The following is a 26,027-nucleotide window of genomic DNA, read 5'->3' as shown; positions in this document are numbered from 1 at the left end:
TCAGATCATTTTTAAACATAGTACGAAAAATGACTATATAGTCAGAAAGCAGAGAGAAGCAGAGGGCTAAAAAAATCACTTTTATTTTAAATTCTTTGGGGGACTTTTATAATCCACAAACAAAGGAAAATTCTAAAAAATTTATGAAAAAGAACAGCATTAACCACAAAACCCCTAGTGATCAGAAGGTTTGGAAAAACTGTCAACCCGGGAAAAAAATCTGAGGCATATTAAGGAGCTGAGAATTTAAAGCACCCTGGCCTTCTAACTACACTGTAGAAAGAGAATAATCCTAACAGTTCGAGCGTTTAAAAATGTATATCAAGCCATCACTGACTATTTTTATTAAAAGAGCTATCTACACAGAACTAAAACTCCACAATTTCCATAATTTCTGTGTAGAAATTATATTTTAATATAGTCAAACTTATCAATCATTGACCTTATGGATTCTGAATATTAATATAATTCAATACCCAGATTTTCAAAGAAAGTTTTAAAATATTAACTGTTTTCAGTGCTCAGAAAAGCAAACTACCAAGAAAACCCACGACACGTGCCAAGTACCGTTCTGGACATTTCCATGTACTAGTTATTTCTCACAACAGCCTTCTGAAGGCGTTTACTACTGTAAGCCTCACACTCAGTGCAGTTAAAACTTGTTGGGTCACAGGCCACGGGGTGGCAGAGGCGGGACAGAAACCAGGCAGCCTGGCCCCCAGGCGAGCCGATCACTCTGCTGCATGTCTGCGTCTTATCGAGCTTTGGTTAAATTTCCTGAAACGAAATGATGTCATTAAACCATCCAACAGCCTAACTGGAACTGCACGCCGGTCACGCACGATGATGTGACGGACACCCTCAACACTGCATTTTACGGAACAGTCGGTCACCCTCCTTCACCGTCACGTACTGACAACCTAACGTTCAAAGAAATGTGTACACTAAAAGTCAGTAACCCTGTTAACGTAACACAAACCACTATGTTTGCTAAATTTAAATATTCAGGATAGAAACCTGATACTTAAACTTGAGATGGCAAAAGTTTAGGTATTCTCTGCAAGCCTAGATAACTCTAACCCAAACTAGCAATAATGTACCTTTATTTTTAATGCAGAGTCGCTGTGGGTATGAGTCTTAGAAAGCTTCCTCATGATCTCGGCTCCAGTCACAGGCCCAGAGCCGCCCGCCGGAGGCCGAGTGGCCGTCCCTTCCAGCAGCATCGTGTGCTCACTGACTGTGGCTGAAACAGTTCCAAGAATAAATGGGCTGATTATCAGACAGTTTCTTGAAACATCAATTCCTGGTGGTTACTACACTTTACTTATTCCTGGACGAATTCATTGTGGAATCTGCTATAATAGTCACTCTTTTCCTTATTTTACTCTTCCAACCACAATGTTCTCATTCAGTCTCAAGAAAGAAAGAAAGAGCTTTTATTCGACCTCACCTACGCCACCCAAACGATATAGAGACCAAAATCCAATTCGACTAAGCTCAAGAAAGCACAAAATTTGGGGGTTAACGGGCATTTGCAGATAATTAACTAGAAGAGATATTTACTAGACTATTCTTTCGACTTGTAGACCTGAAATTTTTCAAAATAAATAATAAACAAAATCTATTCCTCATAACACATTCATTTATTAAACACAATTTAGAAGTTTATGAAAAGAAAAAAAATTGCTAAAATACATCAATGTGCTAAAAGCTCTAATTTTAAGACTACTGTCCTTTCCTATGGTGCTTTTAATATTTTTTTTCAAACTCTCATTTGATAAATTTCAATGAATAACATTTCATGAAAATGTTAAAAATTAACTTGGAAGAAGCATGAAAGCATACATGTGTATTTCTGAAATGCGTATCTCCTGCCTGAGTTCTGGCAGAATGGCAGGCGGCGTGCAGGCCTTCACACATTACAGAAATTCAGGACCGAACAGGCGCCAGATACTATTCAAAGAGCCCTTAAGACTGGGGTATAGGGGAAGACGATTAAGAGACAAACGTAAAGTTTAAAAGGAGGTCAGTACATTTCTCTCAAAATATTCAGTTAAACGAAGATGTTTGTCGTTTGTCTTAGACACATTAGGAGAAATCAACTGTATTTCACAAAATCAAGTCGGTCTAAAGAGTCCAACATTATTACCATTTATTTGAACTAATACAAATCGTACTTACATAATTAAGCCATGAAAAATTCAAATTTCAAATATGGGACATGATTATGAAAATGAGCACATGTACTGGGTTACCAAGTGCAGAAAAACCAGCTAAAATATGTAAAAAACCTACCTGCATCGAATTCGAATTCCGCCCCATCGGCGCTGGTGTCACTCTGCAGGCCGCCGCCGCTGTCCAGCCCCAGCCCATCTTCCTGCTCGTGGTCCACGGCCGACTGGGGCTTCAGCGGCTGCGCTGGCCGGTGCAAGCTGACTCCTTTGAAGGCCGGCGTCACCACGATGAACTTCATCCACTGCCGTGCCAGCGCGACTAAACCCTTCTTCAAAGTGACCAGGGCAGGCAGTCCGTCACTCTGCAACAGCGACATGGTTAGACGTGACCTTACTTACTATGGTAACGGCTGCTACCCGCGTGCTTTGCATACATTTATTCATTTAAATCTCATAATCCCATTGAGAAACGAGGAAACTAGAATTTGTATGTTAAGTGATTCGTCCCAGGTTACATAAGAAGAGCCAGCATCTTGAGCTAACTACAGAGCTTCGCCTCTAAACGTGAGGTCACATCTTTCCGTCATAAGCAACACAGCGGCTCCAGGGGACGAAGAGACTGAACCTGGGGCGTGAAACTGGGATTCTTCTTGAGAAGCATCCAATCCACTTTAGCTCTTTTGCCCAAGTGAAGAATCGGATGTATTTTGAACTACCTGGAATATTCATTAAGTAAAGGGGGAATGAAAGTATTCCTTTCAAGAAAGGTAACCACCACTATTTTTAACATTAAAAAACCTTAATTGCTGTAGTGAAATGCTGGGTGTAGATGGGTTTGTAACTGCTTCGAAAGTTAAATGTGTAATCAGTGCAAATTACGTAACTTAGAATATATTTCATCCCACATGGCGACGACTATAAGAAAGAAAATGTGGCCATTGTTCCTACTGGGGCCTTCGCCTCCGTCCCGCACGCGGGTCCTGGCGTCGGGAGAAACGGCTTTGACTGGAGAGTTATTCGCCAGCAAGGCGTCCTCCACTGAAGGCTATCGGGGGTCTGCCTGGCCTCTGACACGGCGGCTACAGTGGTCCCCACTTTGCTGCCGACTGACCAGCAGCTGGAGGGGAGAAGGCACAGCCGCGTCTCCGTGACGTGTCCTCCCCTGAAGCACTCTTCTGGAGTCAGAGATGTGTCGTGCTTATGTTGATCGTTAATTAGTCCTTATTTTATTAAATAAGTCTATGAAATCTGACTCGGGTGATCACTCTCTTGTTTGAAACTCATTACGCCCTTGGCTTCCAGGACATTCTTTCTGGATTCCCCCACCTCTTCCTTCCCTCCTCAGCACCCACCCTTCCCGCCCCCTTTAATTCTGGTATTCTTCAGACATCCATCCGTGCCCGGTTTCTCACTCAACACACCATCCCTAGAAGTCTCATCCACATCCACAGCTTCTGACGCCTTTCTGCTGGCAGCTCCCACCTGTCGCAGTGCTGGCAGTCACCGCCCTGAGCCTGCTGTTGTCTGTGGCCCGTATTTCTGCCTGACCTGTGCTTCTGACTTCCCACACGCACCTCACGCCCTGTAGGTGCGTCCATGCCTCGACAAAACAGAGGCTCCTGTGGAGCTAGTGCGCACTGTCAGACACTCACCATCGTAGCATCGTCGATGACGGAGTAATTGGCCTGGTGCAGGTAGTGGTGTAGTATATTGCACAGCAAACATGAAGGATTTTCTTGGAGAAAGCGGGCAACTTTTGTAAGTCTGTTGTATTTACTTCTTAGGGGAAAATGCACACTTTTATTCTGAAACAAAGCAAAGATAACAGGTTTAGAAGGACATATCGAAGATCGTACAAATAAAAGCCATCCAGTAATTAGAAACTTGCACATCTGCCACTTTTCAACAATGATGAACAATAAGGATCATTTTGATAGTAAACTCTGTATGATACCTTGTATTGTTGGACGACTTACCTCTAATGCTTCAGTCATTATGCATCCCATGACAGCACACACTCTCAACGTCCCCTCCGTGTCTAATTTGTTCAAGGATGACTTGAGTTGATCAATGGGAACAAGCCATGCGCCGACAGCTGGAGTCGCAGTGCTTAAGAGGTTCAGCTGCCTTTAAAGCATTTTTTAAATATAAAAACAAGTGTCAAGCTTTATATTTCGAATAATCTTCCATATCTACTGTATGTAGTGGCTATTTTATTTAGGCAAAATTACTTCTCCTTTTGACCACCAGATACATTATGAAGATATAACTAGGATATACAAAGAACAGATCAAAGAAAAAAGTACATAAAAATGCATTAGAGGTGAAAAGGATAAAAAGCTCATGGCAAGGTAACATGTAAAAGTAACACGAAAGTCCTAGAAAAGAAAAACAGTCAAACGAGCTGAAAATAATGTCTAGAGAAAGCATGGAATAGGAAAGATGGGGAAGAGGCGGCAATCCTAATACTAGATATGTAAAAAAAATAATTCAAAAAACCCCGATGAAACAAAACTTTCTACTTAGAAAGAAGAGAGGCCGAGCAAGGGCGCGACGTTTCTGAACCCTTTACCTGGAAAAGGCGTGTGCGGGAGACCGCACATTGGTGGGGGCGGCAAAGCTGAACCAGATCTCCCGGATGGTCAGCTTCATGCTGCAGGAGTCCGGAGGCGGAGGCATGAGAGGCAGGTCTTTCTTTAAGTCATCGGACTCTACTCCCTCATCCTACATAGAATACAACGTCAAAAATGCTTTGCTTAGGGACGTTAAGGATTTTTTCCAGATGAAGAAAATGAGAAAGAGGGGCTTCGTAACTTGCCGGAAGTCACACGACTATTAAGTAGGAGAACGAGTGATGGAATTAAGGCCTTAGTGGTGCTTCCTACTGTGATCTTTTTCTCCTTTCCATTTTCGACAAACTACTTCGACTTTCCAACTAAAGTGCCATAATAAATACTATTGTAGCCCGTGTTTAATTAAATAGCACTCTACAAAAAGTTCTTAGTTATCTTATATGCTAGTGATCTAAATCTGTACTGAGAAATAGGAATAATACTTTCTAAATGCGTAACCGCCACTCTTCAGAATGCAGGGAAGTAAGAAGCATCACATTAAAGAAACGAACAAAAAAATTCTACTGCCTATTCCATCGACTTAAGGTCGTCAGTCCACTTTAGATATCATTGGTCAAGATGAGGAAGGCTGGTCTTTTCTCACGGGGTGATTAAGGAATGGAGACCAGCTCTGACCCCCAAGTGCTATGAAACACCGTGAACTGCAGACCCCAGCGAAGTCGGCAGGTGCTAAACGAAAGCCCTTATCTGCAACATCCTGAAAAACCCAAATCTTCATCTGTAAATGTGGCATCAGAAGCTGCTTATCCCACCTGGTGTTCTGCACTGTCGTGCTGCAGAAGTATTTAAACAGTTCAAGATGAAGAGCTGCCTCAGATTCCACCGGGAGTTTATGTAACACAGAACACAACACATTACCTTTCTTTTAAAAGAGAAAAATCTGAATTCTCAAATACATGTGGCCCGTGGGTTTCAGACAAGGGCTGTGAGCCAGCCACTGGGTATATACAAAGACACAGAAGACGGTCTTGTGGAACTTGAAATTTTTAAAAAGGAGGGGGACTTGTAGATAATACGCAAGTAATGTAAAAGCATGTGAAGCAAAGAATAAGCTTGATTTGAGACTGAATTTCTGGAGCTGACGGATGGCACGGTGAGTGAGGATGTCTGAAGGGCCCCTGGAAATGGTTCTGGAACCGAGAAGGGTTGGTGCCAACGGCCCAGCAATGGGAAAGGGCAGTGTCATCAAGTTACAGAGCTCGAGCAGGCAGCGAAGTCAGGGAGCGGACAAACAGGAGAGTGGCCGAGGACGGGGCATGGGGACAACGCCACGGTGAAGGAGGACGAGCCCTGCACAAGGCAACGGACCAAGTGAAGTCAGAGGACTCTAAGAAAGCAATGTTACAGACTGTGAGGCTTCCGGCAAGGACCACGGGGCCCGGAGCTCAGGGAGACGCATGCACTTGCCAGGCATTTCGTAGGCAAAGGGAGCCGGCCAGGCCCCTCCCAGCTCTTTCCAGTAAGCAGCTCCCACAATTTCCTTAAATAAAATGCTAAGCCCACCCGCCCCTCAAATACTTCCAAAGACCTCGCAATAAAACTGATTAAACTCTTAAACGTCAAAATAAGTATTTCAAAAGAAATTCCTAGTTCACAGGTGATTATGCCAATGAATACTGCATACCCATGATACGCTCTTAATTAGAAGGCAGCTTCTTTACTCTTCAATTGGCCTCATTTTCCAATGATCATGAGAGAGTGTGAGTGTGTGTGTGTAAGCGCAACATCTACTGAGCTCTCACTACGTGACAGACGCTGAGCTAAGCCTTTCATAGGTACTGTCTCTTGAACCTTCACCTGTCTAGAAGATCATATCACTACGATATTACTGTTACAGGCGGAGAAACTCAAGAGTAAAGAGCTTGCCCAAGGTCACCAGTCATTTAGTGGTACAACTCTTCTGTAATCCAGAATTTTAAATATTTTCGTCATTGCTGTTCCTGTACTCATCACCATGAAACTCTACCATAATACAAATGACAAATGAGTTAAATATAACGTGTTCTTTAGGACTCTGAAATAGGAAGATGTTGATAAAAATACTTAGAACTTACGTGAAATACTACCAGTAATGAAACTAATTATTTAAAAAATTAGTTCTGCTAAAATCCTTCAAATGACACAAAAACAAAGCCTGCTTTTGAAATTCTATTAATTTGTTAATTCAACAAATATTAAGTGACTAATATGAACACAGTATTATGGTAAGTACTGACACATATTAATATACGTATGATGTAGTGTCTACAGAAATTATATTCTAGAATTATAATTGCCAAAATGCCTTGAGTACCATTTAAGCAAAATCCAAAATATAGAAGATGAGCAAACATACTCCGAAACTTAATTTTGAATTGGACGTGTCATTTTCATTGTTACTTTTCCAAAACATTATTATTAGAAGTTTACCAACCTGCTCATCTGAAACGGAATTCCCATTTAAGTCTGAAGAAGGGCTTGTTCGGTCACAAGGCAAATTATCGTCGGAGACATCGGTGTTGTAGCCGCTGCCGGTCGGAGAATCCGAAGAATTATTGGACGTCAGCACCCCAGCCCTTTCCACGCCACTAGCTTTACCCATCATCCCAAAAGTATTATATAACACAGCTCCGGACTGTCTCCCTCCTGTAAAAAGGAAAGGGGCCATTACAAACAATGGGTATCTCAATGATGTACTCTACGACACCCATGCGGATAAAAATAAACTCATACAGATCTTTTTCTTCTCATCAAAATTTTGCCCTTATCTATAAAAGTGATGTAAGATGAGATTATCAGGTAAGGAACTGTAGGCATATACAACTCCTATTACATATGACTAAACCTAAAAGTCTTATACACGGTTCAGCCTTCCTATTTTAATATATTAATAATGTAAAAGAAAAATACGACTAAGTCAGTACCTCACCAAGTAAAGGATTTACAGTACTTTCATCGTATATGGCAAAGCTCTGCTAATCAAAGACCCAGTTTCCAAAGATGCAAGCTTCCAAAAGCTGGGGGCTCCGCTCTGAACCAGACTGCTTTGTTCAGACACTGAAGTTCTACTCGGAATCACACAGTGGAGGGAACCGGGGTGGGCACCCACCCTTGGTGCCTAACCCTGGGTACCACACTCTCTCCTTGAATATGCTGATTCAGGTTATTGAAAGTAATGACTGTTCAAAACATTCCAGCAATGTGTGCCAATTTGTCCCTGACTTAAGCAGAATCCCCTACCCCCCGCCACACACAAAAAAAATCCACTCACCTTTTATGGTTAAATTTTCAAGTCCACATTCAAACATTATCCAACCCCATTTTTCTTGGCTGGGACCTATTCGAGTTACATCTGGAACAGCCTGCTGATCAGTTTCATCCACAAAAGTAAACTCATCCAACTCTTCAAGAGTAAATAAAACTTTGGACTTCTCAAAGGGAATAGCAGTGATGGCACAGGTACCAATATCTATTAACAAAAGAGAGTAAAACCACCATTTTTAAAGACAGGTTTGTACACATTTTTTAAAACACCAAACAATGTAAACATTTGGCAGTGGTTGTTCTACAGATATCACAGTAGTTGTCCGTGAAAGAAAAATAAACGAATGAGCTACCAACTTCCGAAATGACGCTGTCTTATGCCATACTACTTAAAAAGTGCCAGAATCATGCTGGAGTAAGAGGAAGAAGATTCCATAATTAACAAATAATTGCATAATTAACAAGTAATTACATTTAAAAAACAATAAATGCAGGATGAATTGTTTCTGAAAGACTATAAGATATTCTGAAAATCTAAAGTTAAAAAGCTCCTGAATAATTCAGCTTCATAGTAAACATTTTAAAATATTTCCTTACCATTTTACAAAATAAAAATTATTTTAATTATCAGCCTTAGGAAAAATATTATTTTCTAGAAAAATTACAGCTTTTACCAAAAGACTGCTTTATGCTAACACTTTATACAACAATTCATCACAGATATTGCCATTTTCCACCACTTGTAATATGCAATATAGAAATTAACATCCTGACTACCTGGCAGACATTTTTATTTTATCTTACTTTTTAAAATGTGTTTCTCTGATTAGAGCTCATGAATACAGAAAAGCAAAAAAAGAAGATTAAAAAAACACATGTAAATTTACCATCTAAGATAAGTGGTTTACATTTGAAGTAAGTTTCCTTCTAGCTCTTCAGAGATCATTTCACAAATCTAGCTTTGGTTCCCAATTTTCATACAACAGTAAGCCATGGTAACTTCCTCAGGTCACTAAAAATTCTTGCAAGATGTTATTTTAATAGGTCGATAGCATTCCATTACGAAAATACTACACGTTTACAATTAGAAAGTCTTGATCATAAAGTATTCGCCTACATCTTTCTGAAGTTTTCTCATTATTTTTTATATTTGTCTTTAACTCCAAGAACTTATTCTGACATTTGGCATAATGTGAGGATTTAACTTGAATTTTATTTAAATTTATTGATTGACTAATGCACTCAATGGATCAAAGTTCCAAAAGTAGGAAAGGGTCTCCAAGGAAAGCTTCCAACAGCACCTCACCCACCATCCATGTCCCCTGCCTGCAAGGTAATGAACGCCATTAGATTGTTGAGCATCCTTTCAAGGATATCTTATGCAAGATACGACTTCAACAAGAATATTTACATTTCTTTTTTTTCCGGCATTTTTATGCAATGGCCATCTTGGAATTTCTTTAGGAGATTTGCCTTTGAAAAGTTTTTTCCAGATCAAGTGCCTTTCAAAATTACACGTAGCTACTGCTTAAGTCTGTGTAACGCCCAGGTGGTTGTTGGTGCAAATCACAGAGCTAAGGAAAGTCCTTCTGTACCTCCCGCCACTGTGATGGGCCCCACCCAGCACGAGAACCACAGAGCTCAGGGGTCAGAACAGTCTCTTCGTTGGGAATCCTCCAGTCAAATGCCTTAGCCTCAAACACAGGACAGTGACATGAGCCTTGAGAAAGCCGGAGCAGTTACACAGACCCAGAACACAGACAGGAATCAGGGAACCTTCAGAGCATACAGAATACAGGGAGCAAATTCAAGGAAATCATTTGCTCATCCAGGACTGGTCACCTGTCGCACATGGAGATTGCAGCATAGCTGCCATCTCAAATAAGACTAACAAATTCAGTTTCTCCTGGATTGAATCTTTGACCATCTGAGATCATTTAAGTCTCCTAATGAGCACATGCACTGAGTTGAGTCAAAAATACTGAGATGACACATGACATCTCTAGTTTTCTCCTTCGCCTCACCGGGGGCTTTAAGAGGCATAGCCGTGCCTATCAGTCCTACCAATGCTGTATTTTACAGACCTGACTATCTACTATCGGTATCGCAGTTACCTATTTTTAATAAAGTTGTGCCGACATAACGATTTAATAGAGCAAGAAAGACTACAGAGAGCACACTCCCTCTCTCCTGCAGTGAGCGAGCAGACACCATGAAGCAACCAGACGGGCTCCTAACGTGAGGCCACACCACTCACTGTTCCATCAAAGTTCACCTTCCGTTCTGTGCAGAAAGGGAGTGATGAATAGTTTAACACCATGTGTTCAATAGAGGCAGATATATCTTGCTCCTTCTTATGAAATGTTCAAATTCTAGCAATATTCGGAGGAAAAAAATTTTTTTTTTTTTTTTTTGCAAAATCCTCTGATATTTATACAAGTCGAAGGAAAACCATTTGTTGTAGAGTCCTACCTGTTGTGTCTAGACCCCTGAGCTGTCCGTGAACTCGATGAATGTTTAACTTGGCAGCAATTTCTTTGCCTTTTTCCGCTCCGGCATTTGATCTGAGCGATCCAGATGACTGCGGCTGCATCTTGGTGGCGTGGACATACCTATCGAAATGCGACGTTCTGCTGGGTTCTGCACTGTTTGCAGTCTCTTCAACCACACCTCTTTCCGAAGAGAAAAAGGACGACGGTTAACATTTAAAAACACTTAACTCAACAGTGTTCTTTTCTTTAAAAAAATTCCACTGCTTTAATTAAAGCAATATTAACAGTAAATTCTTCAGCGTTTACTGAAAAATAGTATGAATAAAAACAGTACAAACCTTTAAAAACCTACAAAGTAAGATTTGAAATTCCAACACCAGTTTTAAGTTTTAACATCAGAATTTTCAGAAATGTATTAAATAGACGATGAAGGCTTGCTTTTACACTCAGCAACAGGAGCATGGCTCGAGTTAATAAAACCTTCCTTACCTGTTCATACGAACTTGTGTCGCGATTCTGTCGAAACACAATGCAACCAGGGACACGTGAGTCACACTTCTACCAGGAGCTGTGCTTGGAGATTCTTCCACTGAGGCTTGCAACAAACACAAGTTCACCTAACACACAAAATGTCACAAACGACAGAGTTGAAAAGTGAAAGTATAAACATAAGATATAGAAAAAAAAAATGAATAATCTTCTGTCAGGAATGGCATACCTAAGTGTCCGAGAGTGATGAAGACCAAGCTTATGAACATGGACTCATAAAATAATCATAATTAAATTCTTACTGGATGGATGTGGAATGCTTTAGTATATCTTACCCAATATTCTTTTAAGTGAACTTATTTACATTATATTAACTCTTACATTAGACCATCAGGGAATAAAGTATATATTTTTGATACTCAGTTCAGTAAACACAAAGGCTAAAACCACTAAAATGCTCTCCTCTTTCAGGAAAACTTTAAAAACCTTAAGGTTTACCTTTGGTATGCTAACGTTAGCCTGGAGGCCTTTAATCGTGACATTATCCTGCTTCGCTGTGAGACTGAGATTCGTCTGAGCCGGTCCTCGCTGGGTCGTTCCCACGGTGGAGTGCTCGGTTTTGGATGCTCTCACGTCTTGTTTGGAAGATAACTAAAAAGAGAGAGAGGAGGAAGATGACCTCACAGACCTTTCACAATTCCCATGGCATCCTCAACAGTGACTCGCTCATTCGCTGAGCTCCTTCACGCCCGTCCGTGCGCCAGCTGCCATGGGGTCAGGCACCCTGAGTCTTGCAGTCCCCACCTTAGGGGACAGACTGGCAGCTTCAGGGTGGAGAGGAGTGATACATAATAAAGAGAATTCGGCTTGCAGAGAAACACACAGGAAAAATAACAGGCACTTTCTTGAATCACTGAATTCTACTTACGTGAGGGCAGCTCTGGTTTCTCGTAACTGGCTCGCTGTTGGCCGGGAATTTTCAAGTTTCCTTTGGTCTGCACCCCTCTGCCCTAACTACAACATGTTTGGAATGACTGGACCACGAAAACTATCGGCCTCGCTCTCACCTTGCCTCCAGGCCCTAGTCCAAGCACAACCCAGGTCGCTCGGCAGGTCGGACGGAGACCCGCCAGAAGAGCACCACGGTGTAAGCACTAAGGAACCAGCCCCGGGGCCTCTGGGATGAAAAGAGATCATGCTGAATTGTGGCTCTGGAACGCCTGGTGTCCACACTGCGGGGAGGTGGAGGTGGAAGTGCTAGGAGCGGCCTGTCTTCTCTGGTAGACCAGGGGTCCACGCAGGTTCTTACGTTTTCTGAGAAGGTAGTCTTGCTGCTCTGCACAGCCGCCCTGAGGACTTTGGCGTGAAGATCGTCCACGATCGCGGCCGGGTGTCGGGTGCTGGCACAATGAACCATCGCTTCGATATACCTGAAGGAAGAGAAACAGTAAATGAAAACATAAATATCGTTTAGTACGATGATCTAGTGTATCAACGCTGCTCCATTTACGTTCCAGTCTAGATTCTGGTCATACTGGTTTTACCTCCCTAGATAAACTATAAGCTTCTAACAGGACAGAGAACCTATTCCTCCCCCTTTACCCCTCCATGAACAAGATAGTAAGAATATCAAACACAATAATTATTATTGGGTATCTGATCATTTTATGCTCATCAGCCCAAAAGCAAAAAATGGAAAATATAATGCAATATGATTATTATAATTCTGCAATATAATTATTTAGGCTGAAAAGTAACAAATGGTAACCAACTGAAACAGACCTTTTAAAACACACTTTCATTCTTGTTCAATCACAATAGGTATCGCAAGCCTTGTTCTCGACCAACGTATGACATATACTAATCATCACAACACAGACATTCATTTTGAAATAATAGGTGTAGTCGCAGACAAAGGTAGCACCTGTCTAAGGCTTCAGCCACCAGGGGAGTCAGGACGATGTCCACAGTCCCTTTCACTTCCACGATGGCCGTGGTTCTGGTCTGAGAGACGGGCTGGTCCAGGGTCCACTCTTCCGTTAGCGTTTCGTCATCTGTGTTCTCGGCGGCTTTCCTTTCCAGAGGCGTGTACGGTGTGCTGGACAATGTAACAAGCAGAGATGTGTTACGAAGACCAGAACGACAGAAGGTGCTTTCTTAACACGAGCGACCACTTACACCTACCAAGGCTTCCACCAAAAGTTTCACAGAACTGGACTAGAAAGTTTATGTCCCAAATACTTTTCAAAGAGGACAAGGGAGGTACTAACATGCAAACTGATCAAAGGTGGTTAATATAGCGAATGAGCAAAACAAAATTTTGATATATTTACTTAATGGGGCTTTTCCAAAATATGAAAACTACAATTCGGAAGTCTTGTTAGTCCCCAGTTTTGATATGCCAGGTTGTGGCCTGCACAGTATGCTGACAGAAATGCCACTAATTACTTATAAATGTAAGCGAAGCCACGACAGACAGCAGAATTGAATTACTGGCGTAATTTATCCATAAAATAAGTCTACAGTCACGTAAAGAATATTACTTCTCAGAATAAAATCTACATATCTCATAATCAAAAAAGGCAGACTTAAAACTTCAAAAGTATGTACTTTTTACTTACTTTGAAGTTGATCCTGAAAATTGCATTCCTCTGTCTAGTAAAGAATTAGCTGTGAGTCCCTGTTTGATAACCTAGAATAATATAAAGCGTTACTTATAGCCTAGAATTTTAATATTATTCTCTAATTTTATGCTATAGACTGATTATTTGTGAAAGCTGATTACCATATTAATATGATTTTGATATATATAAATATCTGACAAACTGAGAAAATAGTCATTTGGCAATTTCATTTTGTTTATTCTGACAAGCGGCACAGCAGCTCTGGGAGGATGTGGCAGCGAGAGTAAAAGGCACGACGGAGCGTTAGAGCCAGTGCCGCGAGTTCCTTTCAAATTGAGTTTCTAAGCTAATTTTAGAGTCTCTTCCTAGCACAGTCGACTTGTAAGCGGAAAAGAAGGCCACAGAAACATTACATTACAGGAAAAGCTAGATTGTATTTTGTATCACAAAAGTTAAATAAAATAAATGCACTTGAATAACCAAACTGAACCCTTTTAAATGACAGCCAGTTATTTAGATTTAATGGAGAAAAATAACTTTTTTTTTACTCTCTGTGCTTTATCTTTGAAGTTATCTAAAGATATGAATTCCTTGACTTATTTCCTCCAGACATTTGACCATCTAATCAAACTAGAAAGTTTTACTGAAAATACTAAAAGAATTCTAAGCTCCCAGGTACTCTGCACAGCACGTACCATTCTATTTTACATTGGAAAATTCTGATATCAACATTTTCACATGGAGTAAAGAGAACATTCTGAAATCTTAACATAAAAACAATTCATCCTGGGCAAGAAGACAATGGGCATAAACTTAAAACCAAAACTCTGTAAATGTCACTGTTTCCTCTTCCTTCACACATATTACTCGTGTGTGTGCACATGTGTGTTATGTTACATGTGAGGATATATCGTCTGCGAGGATACTCAACTCCACTTATCGCTTTTGCATCGTTACTCTAAGTCCAAGCACAGGCTGCTGCCACAGGCTCCTAAGTGATCACCCGCTTCCTCTCCTGCTTAATGACCATTCCACGTAGGAGCCAAAGTACATGAGACCGCATCGCACCTCTTAAAGCTCTCAGGAGTTTCCCAATGAAATTCAAAGAGAAATCTGACTGCTGATACCTGGGTCTGTAACCCTGGTTCCAGCCTCCAGCTCACCGGGAGCAAGGCCCCGGCAACTCACTCCACCTCGCACCCCATCGACTTCCTGCCCACCTTAGATCCCCAGCGAGGCTGAAGCTGTGCCCAGAACGTACTTCCCCAGTCTTCCCACCCTCAATCCGCCTCACCCTTTAAGTTCCAGGCTAAGTCTCGGCCAGACCTTCCATGTCACTCCGGTACCACTCCCCACTGTCCTCTATCCCAAGCCCCTCTGCTTATCTTCACGAGACTTCCCAACTCGTAATCAAATACTTATCTGTTTATCTATTAACTCTCTGTCTCACCCCTAAACTCTAAGCTCCAGGCCCATCTCCCACATCAGTGAAGAGCAATGCTGGGCACACAGCGGTACAGGATCAATATCTAAATTAAGAATACATTAACACTTAGACACTTTAGGTGTGTGTGTGTGTGTACATGTGTAAGTGTGCACCACACAGATTCCCGAGCACTGCTCATCAGACCCGTAAGATTTTATATGCTTAACTTTGGTCTCTAAAATCATAAAAATGTCTCTTATAAATATATAATTTTATAAAATAGTTTTCATATTGGCTATCATCACTACATTTAGCTTGACTTATTTTTAGCTTTCCTCAAAAAAGCTGTTTACAGAATACATTATAGAAGTGGACAACAACCCATTCATAGTAAATTATAAGACCTCAAACGTCAAATGAGTGAAAGCGGCTTTGCAAAGAGGCAGCTATGGGTTAGTAGAAAGGAAACCAACTATTAAAACCAATTTCTAAGACACGGAAAATGTGAATTCACAGAGACTGGATGCCCATCTTAGAGCATAATGCAGAGACTATATGTTGATGGAGTAACACTGTGACAACCAAGTCTGAAACCAGTCCTCAATCTGACAGCCTTAAATATATACTATCCACCAATAATGCTGAGACCCTCTCTCCTACATGAAGCCATGACCTCAGAAACTCTCTCTCAGAAGGGCAGCTAAAATGACAGAGTAATTCTGAAAACAACATCTTCAAAATTGCGCTCCTAAGTCCGCCCACCAGGGAGACGAGTGACGTGCTGTGTACCTTAAAAGCTGGGATGGACAGCTGCTCCAGGGATGAGGCGCTCTCCTCGCTGGTCGGCGTGTCCAGGTCGAGGGGGCGATGCAGCGAGGACTTGGAGGTCCTTTTGTTGGTCGGGTGCTTCGCCGACCAGTTAATCACCTGGAACTGAGTGAGGTAGGTCTGGTAGCAGTTCATCGCCGGCTGCTGAGACATCACCTGCTCGCTGTCTCCCGTTTTCTCGCCTTCCGCGGGGTACAGGTGCTCCACGACCTCCTCCCCTCCCACCGCGGACACAAAGGAGGCCTGGGAGGGGTGGGCTTTGAACGGCAGGGTCCGGGGGCCCTGCACGCTCTCCCCGTGGCCGCTCAGGGGCCCTTCCACACTGTGATATATGGAACCCCTACTGTAGTCGAGCTGCTGAGTTTGCTTTTTCTTCTTTTTCCTTCCTGGGTAAGTTCCAGGCCCTTCGTCACTGCTAATGGGCTCGAACTCCTCAGCTGCAGAAAAGTAGGCCTCACTGTCAGCCATGGACATGCTGGAATCCATGGATCGATACTGGTGAAACGAATTGGAGTCCGCTGATGGCGTGTACGGAAATGAACCAAAACTTCTTCTCTGCTTCGGTGAGTCTAGAACATTCTCATCACTCCTGGAGACATCGCTACTAAACTGGACTCCAACCGTCACAGGCTGCTTGTCCCCATAAAAGGCAGCGGTCAGGCTCTTGGTACTTCCAAGTCGGGTGGAACACACGGAGGCCTGTCGCTTCAAGGGGGACCTCAGGGGAGACTGGCCGACGGACTGGTCCTGAGCACTGGGGGACACGGGGCTGCTTCCAGGAATGTCCGCGGGGATGCTGCGACAGAAAGCGAGGCTGCAGCCACTGTGCATCGCAGCGCCTGCTCTAAGTACGAACGCCGCTTATCCAGTCCTTTCGGTAATTTTAATCATTTATTTTACAAAGAAAAGAAAATCTAAAATTTCGCAACATCCTTATGAAATAACAGCACAATGTGTGTTCATACCCCATAGACTCCCCCCACCCCCCAAAAAGTTGAGGCAGCTTAAAATAATAGAAACTTAAAGAAAACCAGAGTATAATCTTCTATCCATAATTATTGAACACTAAGGCATTTATATGGATTTTTTTTTCCTGTCCTTTAAAAGCTTGTCCAACAAAACACACGGGGACCTTTGATTAAATGAGAGGAACTGGAGAAGGGGAAGAAGTCATAGGGAACCCTACTATTTCTGACTTTGGCAGCTGATGCAGGAGTGCCATTTACTGAGGCAGAACAAGGTGACCATGAGAGGCAAAAGGTCATTTTTTATAGGTCAAGTTTGAGGTCTCCATGAAACATCCATGTAGAGAAACTAAGAAGGTAACTGGGCTTCCGCAGACAAAGGTCCTGGCTGGAGTTCGCAGACGTGAGCTACAGATCATAGCAGCTCAACAGCCCCTGACACCGTCCAGGGAAACGGTACCGAGGGACAGCAACACACACGCCGGCAGTAAGAGGAAGGGGAGGGGCAGATGGAGGACGTGGAAGCCCAGACTGAGAAGGAAGATGGCATAGGAGGCGGGAGGAAAGTCTGAAATGTGTTACCAAGAGGAAAGTATATTTCAAGAAATGAAATGAGTCATCAGCTGGTATAAAAAGAGGAGGACCAAACACACCCGCCGGACCGGAAGGGCAACACCCCAACGTTAACGACTTCTCACTCTGAGTGGTGGGATGACAAGCAGCATTTTACTGCCAATATACTTTTCCGTATTTTCCTAATACCTGGAATGACTATATATGTATTACTTTTATAATCAAAAAGACAGCAGCTAATGGACATTTTGCAGTATGTTCGGGGGGAGGACAAAAGTTTGTAAAGTGGGTGAACTGAGAGAATGGATCTCCTGGCCACGATGACAAGCGACTGCACCTGTCACCGAGGCGACACTGACCTCGCACGGCCGTCCTCTCTCTTCGCGCCCTGCAGGAACTCCTTCTGGAGCACGCGGCCGTCGGCAGCACAGGAGGGACTGTCCCTCTCGCCGGCCAGCAGCGGCTGCGCGGCGCTGGAGCCGCTGTTCTCCTCGGACGACGAGGACGAGCTGTGGGAGCGGGACGGCACCTGCAGGCCGCGCGGCTGCGCCTTCCGCTCGGCCTCGGCGCCCGCCGACCTGGCTTCCCAGTCCCTCCTCTTCGTGCCGCTCACGGTACCTAAGCCACGAACAAAAGGTGAGTGACACGAACATAGTAACTTCAAGAGCAATTTATGAAAAATGTGACTATGTTTTGTTTTGTCCGTTTTTAAGTATGCCCTTTTTTAAGAAGCACTGGTATCTAACTCCACATAGCAACATATGGATCCGGAATTCAAAGACAGTGAATTTTTCTATTTTTTTAATCTTTTATTTGAAAAATTTCAAACTTACAGAAAACTGAAGAATAATACAACACCATCTTCTACTTGGAATTACCTATTTAAAATGTGTACACACATTTCGGTCTTAGTATTCAGTGAAAATTATGTATTAGCATCATGTATTAGTATTCAGTGAAAAACCATCTAAGCGAGAAGTTGGCACATGTCTAACTCCTTTCCACTAAGAGCTCCTTATACGTGGCATATCAATCCGATAAACTCTTACAACTATTTTTCTTATCTTTGTCTACTGACAGAAAGCAGTGCTAAGTTAATGGTTTTGAATGGACCAAGGAAAAAAGGCTAAATATTGATGAAACATGGAGACTTTTGTACATTTCACCTATTAACAGCGCGGCAGCTTAAGCAGTGAATATTGCACGTAACCGTAGGGACTACGACACCCAGGGGAAAATCCATTTCCGAAGTCTTTAGAGAAAAGACAGCAGACCCATCTAAATCTGCCCCGCGGGGAAGACCCCGTCCGCGGCTCTCCCCCAGGGCACGCGCTTATAAAGTCCCCTAGGTCGCTGAGGAAGGCCACGCTTCTCTTCCGGACATGTTCAATTTCAGTGATCAGGAGAATATTTTTGAAAAAGGAGTCGATCACATGGGGGCCAATGGTATAAATACTACTATTGATAAGTTTTCCTATAGAAGCAAACTGGTAAACAACTGTTAGCATGAAGCGTAACTATTACTAAGTATAACTCTGGAAACTCGGTTCTAGGAAAATACTGATATACAAGGAAATATTCAGAATGAGCTTGGCTAGGAAAGTCACCCACGTCAACGGGAGGAGATTTGAATAATGGGTCCATTTCCGCCTCGTGTAACTCTGAAAACCTCACTAGTGTTATCTGGCTTTAGATAAATCACCTGCAAAAGAAGGTAGATTATACGGAACCCCACACCTAAGACTGTTCAAAAAGACGGAGTTGCTCAAAGTAACACTGAACTTCTCTGAGAATGGCACAGGGATAAACAGATTAGCACAAGCGACAAAATAATACGTTCTATTACCGTCTACGATTTTGGGAATTTCCTTGGTAATAATCCATTCTCCAGGCTGTAGCAGAGACTGTCCATAATACATGTCAGACTCCGCGCTTGTGCTTGAAAACGCAGAGCTGCTGGAAGGTGTCGACTCCTCAAGTTTGAAGAAATCTAGGCCTGTTACTGTGCCACCAAAAAATCTGCAGCCACCGAGACAACCACACTTGTTCCGGCTCCTCTTATTCTTCACGGTGTCATCTGGCCACAAAAACCACAACCTAAACAGAACCCAAAACAAACCAAAACGACAACACACAACAAAAACTCATTAAGAAAAGTAAAACTTTTTGGCAGGTAATTAAACATAAGTTACCTGTCAATATTTTAAAATTATTCATAATAATTTTTAAAAATTGTTAACATTTTTAAAACAGCAAAGGTTTATTTTTACTGTGGCATTCTTTTTAATCATTTTTTCATTCTAATAAACAAACAAACAACAGTCTCACTACGATGAGAAAGAAATAAGTAGGAACAGTAATGAGAGATAGCATCTATTAAAAAAAAAGCCAAAGAACTAAGAAGCAGCAAATATTAAAATCATTTAAATCCAGTTTAAAAACAGCAGTAAATATTCTTAAAAGGACAAAAACTTTGAAACATTAATCTAAAAAGTGAACAAAACTATTAATATAGATGTTTAATACATTAATTCATAACCTTTAGCATTTCAGAGCCTATTTCACATGACACCAAAAAATATGGGGTAAGAAATTATTTCTCAATAAAACCAAAATAATGCAACTAAAATAATGCATTATTCAATATTTTAGAGAAAAACATTTACAATAATTTTGTACTAAGTACTCTAAATGAAGTATTAAGAATTGAGATAAGAGAAAATATATTCAAAATTCTTCACGCTCTGAGTAACCCACACACAAATCTGTCAGTATTTATTAATTCCTCCTCTTTCTTAAAAAATATTATATTATAATATAAATCTAAATATTATATAATACAAATCCTTTTTTCACATGCATTATCTCATTGGGTCCTCAGGGCATCCACAGGAAGACAAAATTGGGATCATTTTCATTTTATATTCATTCGTTTATATTTCTTGAACACATCTACTATGTACCTAGTGTTGATTTTAAAGCACTCTCAAAATAAAAGACCTTATATATCCCATAGACTTTTTTACTTGCAGCAAAAGCTTAGTGGCATACATGGCTTTGTGGTCATCTTCATGTGGGTTCAAATTCTAGCTGTGCCACTTAATAACTCTGGGACTTTGGACAAGTTAGTTAACACTTCAGAGCCTTAGTTTTCTCATCTGTAAAATTATGGTCTGATATACCTAATAAGATTGTCGTGAGGATTAAACAGCATCATGTGTGTGAAGGACCTGACGCAAATGTGAACGCAGAGGTAACAGATGTGAGCTCTCCTGCCCTCCCCTTCATAGCATTTACCACGGCACTGGTTCTCAAACTGGTTCTCAAACGTCCGCTTGCAGAACCACCTGGACGGCATATGGAAATGAGGAGAACTGGGCTCCGCCCACAGAGAATCTGATTGGGGTCTGAGAAGGCCTGCTCATGGACGCTTCTAACAAGTTCCAAGGAGATGTTGGTGCCAGTGGTTTGGGAACTGTACCTTCCAGAAACACTAATCTAATGAAACTAACAGTCTCTGTGCTCGGTAACTTTTCCAGTTATATCAGGAATGAATATACCTACTCCCCAAAACTCCTGGGAACCAAACATCCACCAAAGCACCCAAGCTGAAGGTCAGTGAGCTACTACCACATAGGGACACAATCACACTAGGTCTGTATTTAAAATACTCTTACTATGTTGCTAACAGTAGAATGTTCTCCATAATTAGCTAGTAATTTTCACCTGAACATGAGACTATCGCCATCCCTAAACTTCACTTACCTCTTGGTTCTGGCATCATGAGTTTCTAAGAACTGCCTCTGTGCCTCATGTTTAGAATGGTGATCCGCAGCCAATGCGACGTCAACAGTTACGAGCCCCAGGCTGGCCGACCCCGCTTCGAGCCAGTGGGCCCTCCGCAGCAGCGCGGGCTGAAGCCCCGCCCTGGGGTTACTCGGCTGTTCGATGCACTGTCTCACTTGAAAGTCTTGAATTGCAGCGCTTATCCCTTCCCCAACCGACTGGTTGTGGAGGTTACAGTTCGCAACCCGAACCGCACCCATCTGCAGTTGAACGAAGAAAATGAAACAAAACTCTAGATTTGGTCTTTTTTAGCAACTTAGAATAAACTACAGAATAGGTAATTATTTCGAACTGCATGAAAAATGTAAGAAAAGAGAAGGGAAAAAAGAGGAAAAAAGAAATAGAAAAGATGAATGCAATAATAAAAATAGACATTGATTTTTAAAAAAGAAGATAAAAAGAAAAGAGGAAGAGGAAAGGAAAATGAAAAGTGTAGTAAATAATGAAATCACAGACTGTGAACGAGGTTTGATTTTAAACAGTAACCCACAAAGAAGAGGTGGCAATCAAATGTTTTCAGGAGCCAGGCAGGAACTATAAATGGATAAAACCTAAAAGCATTCAAAATCAAATCTTTGAAAAACGTTATCAACTTACTTCCCTGCTGTAAAAGCAAGCTACCTGTTTATACCCCTGCCGTAGGGCAATGTTATGATAAGTCCGTCAGAGTAAAAAAAGCAGAAGTATGCCTTAAAAAAATATACTAGAAGAGAACATGGGTGAGTAGAAACTAGAAAGCTGTCTAGTAGAATTCTGCAGTAGTTGGTGTGATGGCAAATTATAAATGTGTGTTGTATTTCAAGAAATGGAGGTTTTGCTCGGTGAAAAGGAAATAGAAGTATACTGGCCAGGAAAGAGAGGAGAGTGCACCTTTACGTTTGTAGCGCAGCCATGCTCCACAATGTAAACATCGGCCCCGTCGACTGCTAGACGGGTCATAGTGTATTTCAAGTCATCTGAGGTTGGACAAGGTCCAGGAATACAACTCAACTAAAATGAAAAAGACAACATTTAATTCTTCACCATCAATTCACTATTTTGATACTTTAGTCTCCTTATTTAAACAAACAAAATTCTGGTTACATGTGTGTGTTTAAAAACCAGACAGTTAAATTTCACTTTTTTAGAACAATAAATTAAATCATCAGCAGTTAGTCTTAAAATTAGAAAACTAATCACAAGTAACCCTTTTTCATTTAAAGGGGGCAAATAGCAAGTCTAAATTGACAGAATTCATATATAACCTGTTGCTGAAACTCAAAAAGAATAGACTGATAAGTAAACAATGTCATAGGTTTATAAGAACTACATAGGAATTTAAAGTTGTAAGATATTTTTATGAGTATTCCACAGACACACACACATCAGCTGTAAATTTTATGGTATCCACGACAATCCACGTGGATTTAATTTAGTTTTTCTCCTAAAACACAGACTTGGTCATGTTTAGGTTTGATAAAAACATACACATCAGCCACTTCCACAAACTTCTTGGGCAGAGGGCCCTGAGTAACGTTAACGGCCCAAAAGCACATAACTGCTCATCAGTGGCAGACTCTGAATGTATTTCCTCCATCAAAACAGACCTTAAAAAAAGGAATTTAAAATGACAAAGCATACCAGTGGTTGCATGACATGGTGGCTAAATGCAAAGGGACACAGGGAAATGTTCTTCACTGATGGGAATGGTTACACCCGTATGTATCTCATTTGTTAAAACTCAAACTCTACGACTTAAAAAGGGTGAATATATTATATGTAAATTATGCCTCAACAGAGTTTAAAAATTTTTTAAGTAACATAAAAGCTTTGAGTCTTAAAACAGAAGGTTACTGTTTAAGACTTTTGACTCTTAAAAAAAAAAAAAAGATGCCTACGAGCCCGTGTGAATTATCCATGTGGACCCGGAGATGTGCTGGCAACAAGAAAAACTAATTTTATTGCCAATTATACCAGTTTCCTTATTGTAGGTAAATAAGCATGAGTTACCGATGTTTGGACATAAAATTAAAAGAATGAATACATTCAATTTTCAGTCATATAATAGCAAATAAAAATTATACAGCAAAAGAAAAAAGGAAAGGCACATAGGAAAGAAACTAGAAAGAAAAACTAAACTATTAACAGTGGTTGTCTCTGCATTGTAGAATTGGGGTAAGTTACTTATCTTTCTTGAAACTGCCATGTTTTCTAGATTTTCTGAAATGAGCATACTTCCCCCCCAAAAAAAAGACGCTCCCCACCCCACACTCATAAGGAACAGTGTTTACTGCACATCACTGCTACCGCACACGGTCTCAGGGACTCCTGTGACTATATAGAGCCTGAGTCGACAGACCGCACCGCTGTGGAAAGAGCTTCAGATCTGGAGTCGGGAAACTTGGCAGATGCCCAGCACTGCCGATCGAGTCCGGGAGAACAGGTGTCCTCCGGAGGGGTCTGCCAACGAAGCCACAGAAAGGCCTGGCACTGCCTCCTGCTGCGACTTTTACGTCGTCTACATAAAGGTATCGCCGTGTCCCCAAGAGTTAGTGTAATAAAGCAACAAGACCTAAGTGTTCACAGTGAAAATGTAAGAGATGAGATATGCTTTTCATAGTATCTCATTTATTTGTATATGAATGTTTCACTAATTACCTTATATGTTAGCTACTTACAACTAAATAGTAACTGGCTATGATTTGCAGAAATAATTTTCATGATTGAAAAAACTAACTATAGTGTTTACTTAGTGACTATGTGCAATTGATTTAAAACTGACGTCTCAATCTTTCATTTTAAAAAATTCATAAATGTTTATAATACGCTAACACATTTCTTAACGTACCTTGGATTCACAGAACCGACGATCAATTCCATGCTGACATATTATTACTGATTTGGGTCTTTCCAGTTCATACTCCCGACATACCACGTGAAAAACAAATGTCTGCCCCCACTCCAAGAGACAAGCCAGCTACAAACAAGCAGTGACAGGGTGACAACACCATTAGCATACTGAACACACATTCGGAGCTCAGAGGCCAATCGAAAATCTTAACACAGCTTGAAATAACCCAAACACCGTCTTATACCTGCTGCTATATAATCTACTTGTCAGCCAATATCATTTTCTACCTTGACATCATTTATAAGCATGTATTACTTTTCATTTATGAATGACAAAATACATGGCCAAAATAAAAACTCAAACTCATTTCAACTTCTAGAGCAAGATACTTTTCTTCAAGGTTTTATCTTTCTTCTTATATGACTATATGGCATATATGACTATATGACTTATATGGCATAGAAAAGCACTTATAATTTATTACCTAATAATCAACCAACCTTTAGTGTAAAATTTTTGAGTATTTAATTATCATTTTGAACTGCAGTTTTAGAAAATCAGGCATTTTGAAGATTAAAGCACTTTTGTTCATGTAAATAGAAGCTTAAATAACCATATAGCAATTTGTCAAATCTTTAGTTTAAAAATTCTGAATTTTGAAATTGATTAGAGTCGTTATTAAACACACCAAGATTTGGGTCTAAAAAGCACACAATTTAAACTACTAGAAAACATGAATTTCACCTTTAAAACATACAAAGAATGGCATGAATGTTACAGCACCCACACAATCATAAACATGATGCCAACATTCTAGTACAGAAGAAAATGTTTCGTCCTCTAGTAAGAAAATGTTTCGTCCTCTAGTAATTTATGGACACGTGAGATTCCAGCAATCCTTAAAGGAACTGCGTCCAGTCTCACAGGGTTGGCAGGAAACACGCTGTTTTGTTACATGCTTCAGTGCATATGAGAGGCGGGAAATGGTGGATAATAAAGAAAGGATAGTTGAGGCCAGTGAGCACTGAGTATTTCTTTTCATTCATTTTTATATGAGATACCCTTCTGCAATTCCATTCATTTTCCTACTATTTCTAGAATCTTAATTTTTGCTGTCTTCCATCAATTTCTTTCAGATATAGAAGGTACTTAGATTCTTTATTCACCTTCTCGTTGCTACTATCTACCTCTAAATTATGTTTCATACCCATTCTGTAACTTTTTATTAAAATTGAGTATGTACATTTCTGCACGTTCCAGTTTTTGCAATGCCAAGATAAACATGCATCTATAAGCTAAACATCATAAATATATGGCTCAACGGGTAAAATTTTAGAGTAAAATGGCTATTCAACTATTCGGTGGTCCATTTCTAGAACTAAATACTCTTTAAGGCCTCCAAGTCTCCTAAAGACCACATGGGATGGTAAAGGGGAGGGGACTCATTCAAGGGACACGACGAGCACTCGAGGCCAGGTTTACTTACTAGTAACTATGTTTTTACTTTTTTAAAGCAGTATCTACATTATTAATAGCAGGTACAAATGACATTATGTTGCTTTGGAGCATAACAAGCAAAGAACTGTGCTACCTAATCCTTAATACTATAAATGCTATTTTCAAATCCTACTTAAGAACTACATAAAAAAGCAAAGTTCTTAGAAAATTATTCTATACACTGGGGAAGATTGTTCCAACAGTGGAGAACCAATATAATTTTAATAATATATGTACTCTCTCTATAATATATATATGTAACATGTATATCTCATTCTGAGTTCTTCCCAAAGAAAGTCTCGGATTCTTTAAAGTACGATATAGACCTATGAAACATACCCGTCGGTTTTATGTCGCTCAGAAAAGTGAAACCTGTCTCTGACTCATCTATTGCTAAGAAAATGCTG

At 40.9% G+C, this 26,027-nt stretch overlaps 1 protein-coding gene across 14 annotated transcripts in view; it reads right to left on the bottom strand.

Annotated features, from left to right (window-relative positions):
• Positions 1 to 26,027, bottom strand: part of KIAA1109 (KIAA1109 ortholog) — a 146,105-nt gene that overhangs the window by 69,568 nt on the left and 50,510 nt on the right. For all 14 annotated transcript variants that reach the window (XM_025050937.1, XM_025050938.1, XM_025050947.1 and 11 more), the window contains 19 exons: positions 24,121 to 24,249; positions 22,164 to 22,283; positions 21,213 to 21,493; positions 19,294 to 19,544; positions 17,807 to 18,065; positions 15,871 to 16,705; positions 13,653 to 13,723; positions 12,956 to 13,129; positions 12,341 to 12,461; positions 11,530 to 11,682; positions 11,032 to 11,159; positions 10,523 to 10,722; positions 8,058 to 8,255; positions 7,221 to 7,432; positions 4,747 to 4,898; positions 4,151 to 4,301; positions 3,827 to 3,979; positions 2,296 to 2,536; positions 1,101 to 1,243 (listed from right to left, as the gene is read on the bottom strand). In XM_025050937.1, coding sequence (XP_024906705.1) covers positions 1,101 to 1,243; positions 2,296 to 2,536; positions 3,827 to 3,979; positions 4,151 to 4,301; positions 4,747 to 4,898; positions 7,221 to 7,432; positions 8,058 to 8,255; positions 10,523 to 10,722; positions 11,032 to 11,159; positions 11,530 to 11,682; positions 12,341 to 12,461; positions 12,956 to 13,129; positions 13,653 to 13,723; positions 15,871 to 16,705; positions 17,807 to 18,065; positions 19,294 to 19,544; positions 21,213 to 21,493; positions 22,164 to 22,283; positions 24,121 to 24,249 — 3,972 coding nt within the window. The remainder of the gene's footprint in view (positions 1 to 1,100; positions 1,244 to 2,295; positions 2,537 to 3,826; positions 3,980 to 4,150; positions 4,302 to 4,746; positions 4,899 to 7,220; positions 7,433 to 8,057; positions 8,256 to 10,522; positions 10,723 to 11,031; positions 11,160 to 11,529; positions 11,683 to 12,340; positions 12,462 to 12,955; positions 13,130 to 13,652; positions 13,724 to 15,870; positions 16,706 to 17,806; positions 18,066 to 19,293; positions 19,545 to 21,212; positions 21,494 to 22,163; positions 22,284 to 24,120; positions 24,250 to 26,027) is intronic.

Source organism: Pteropus alecto, unplaced genomic scaffold, assembly GCF_000325575.1.
Source record: "Pteropus alecto unplaced genomic scaffold, ASM32557v1 scaffold17, whole genome shotgun sequence".
Lineage (NCBI taxonomy): Eukaryota > Metazoa > Chordata > Mammalia > Chiroptera > Pteropodidae > Pteropus > Pteropus alecto.
The sequence above is the reverse complement of the archived record's forward strand: the minus strand, read 5'-3'. Positions and strand labels throughout refer to the sequence as shown.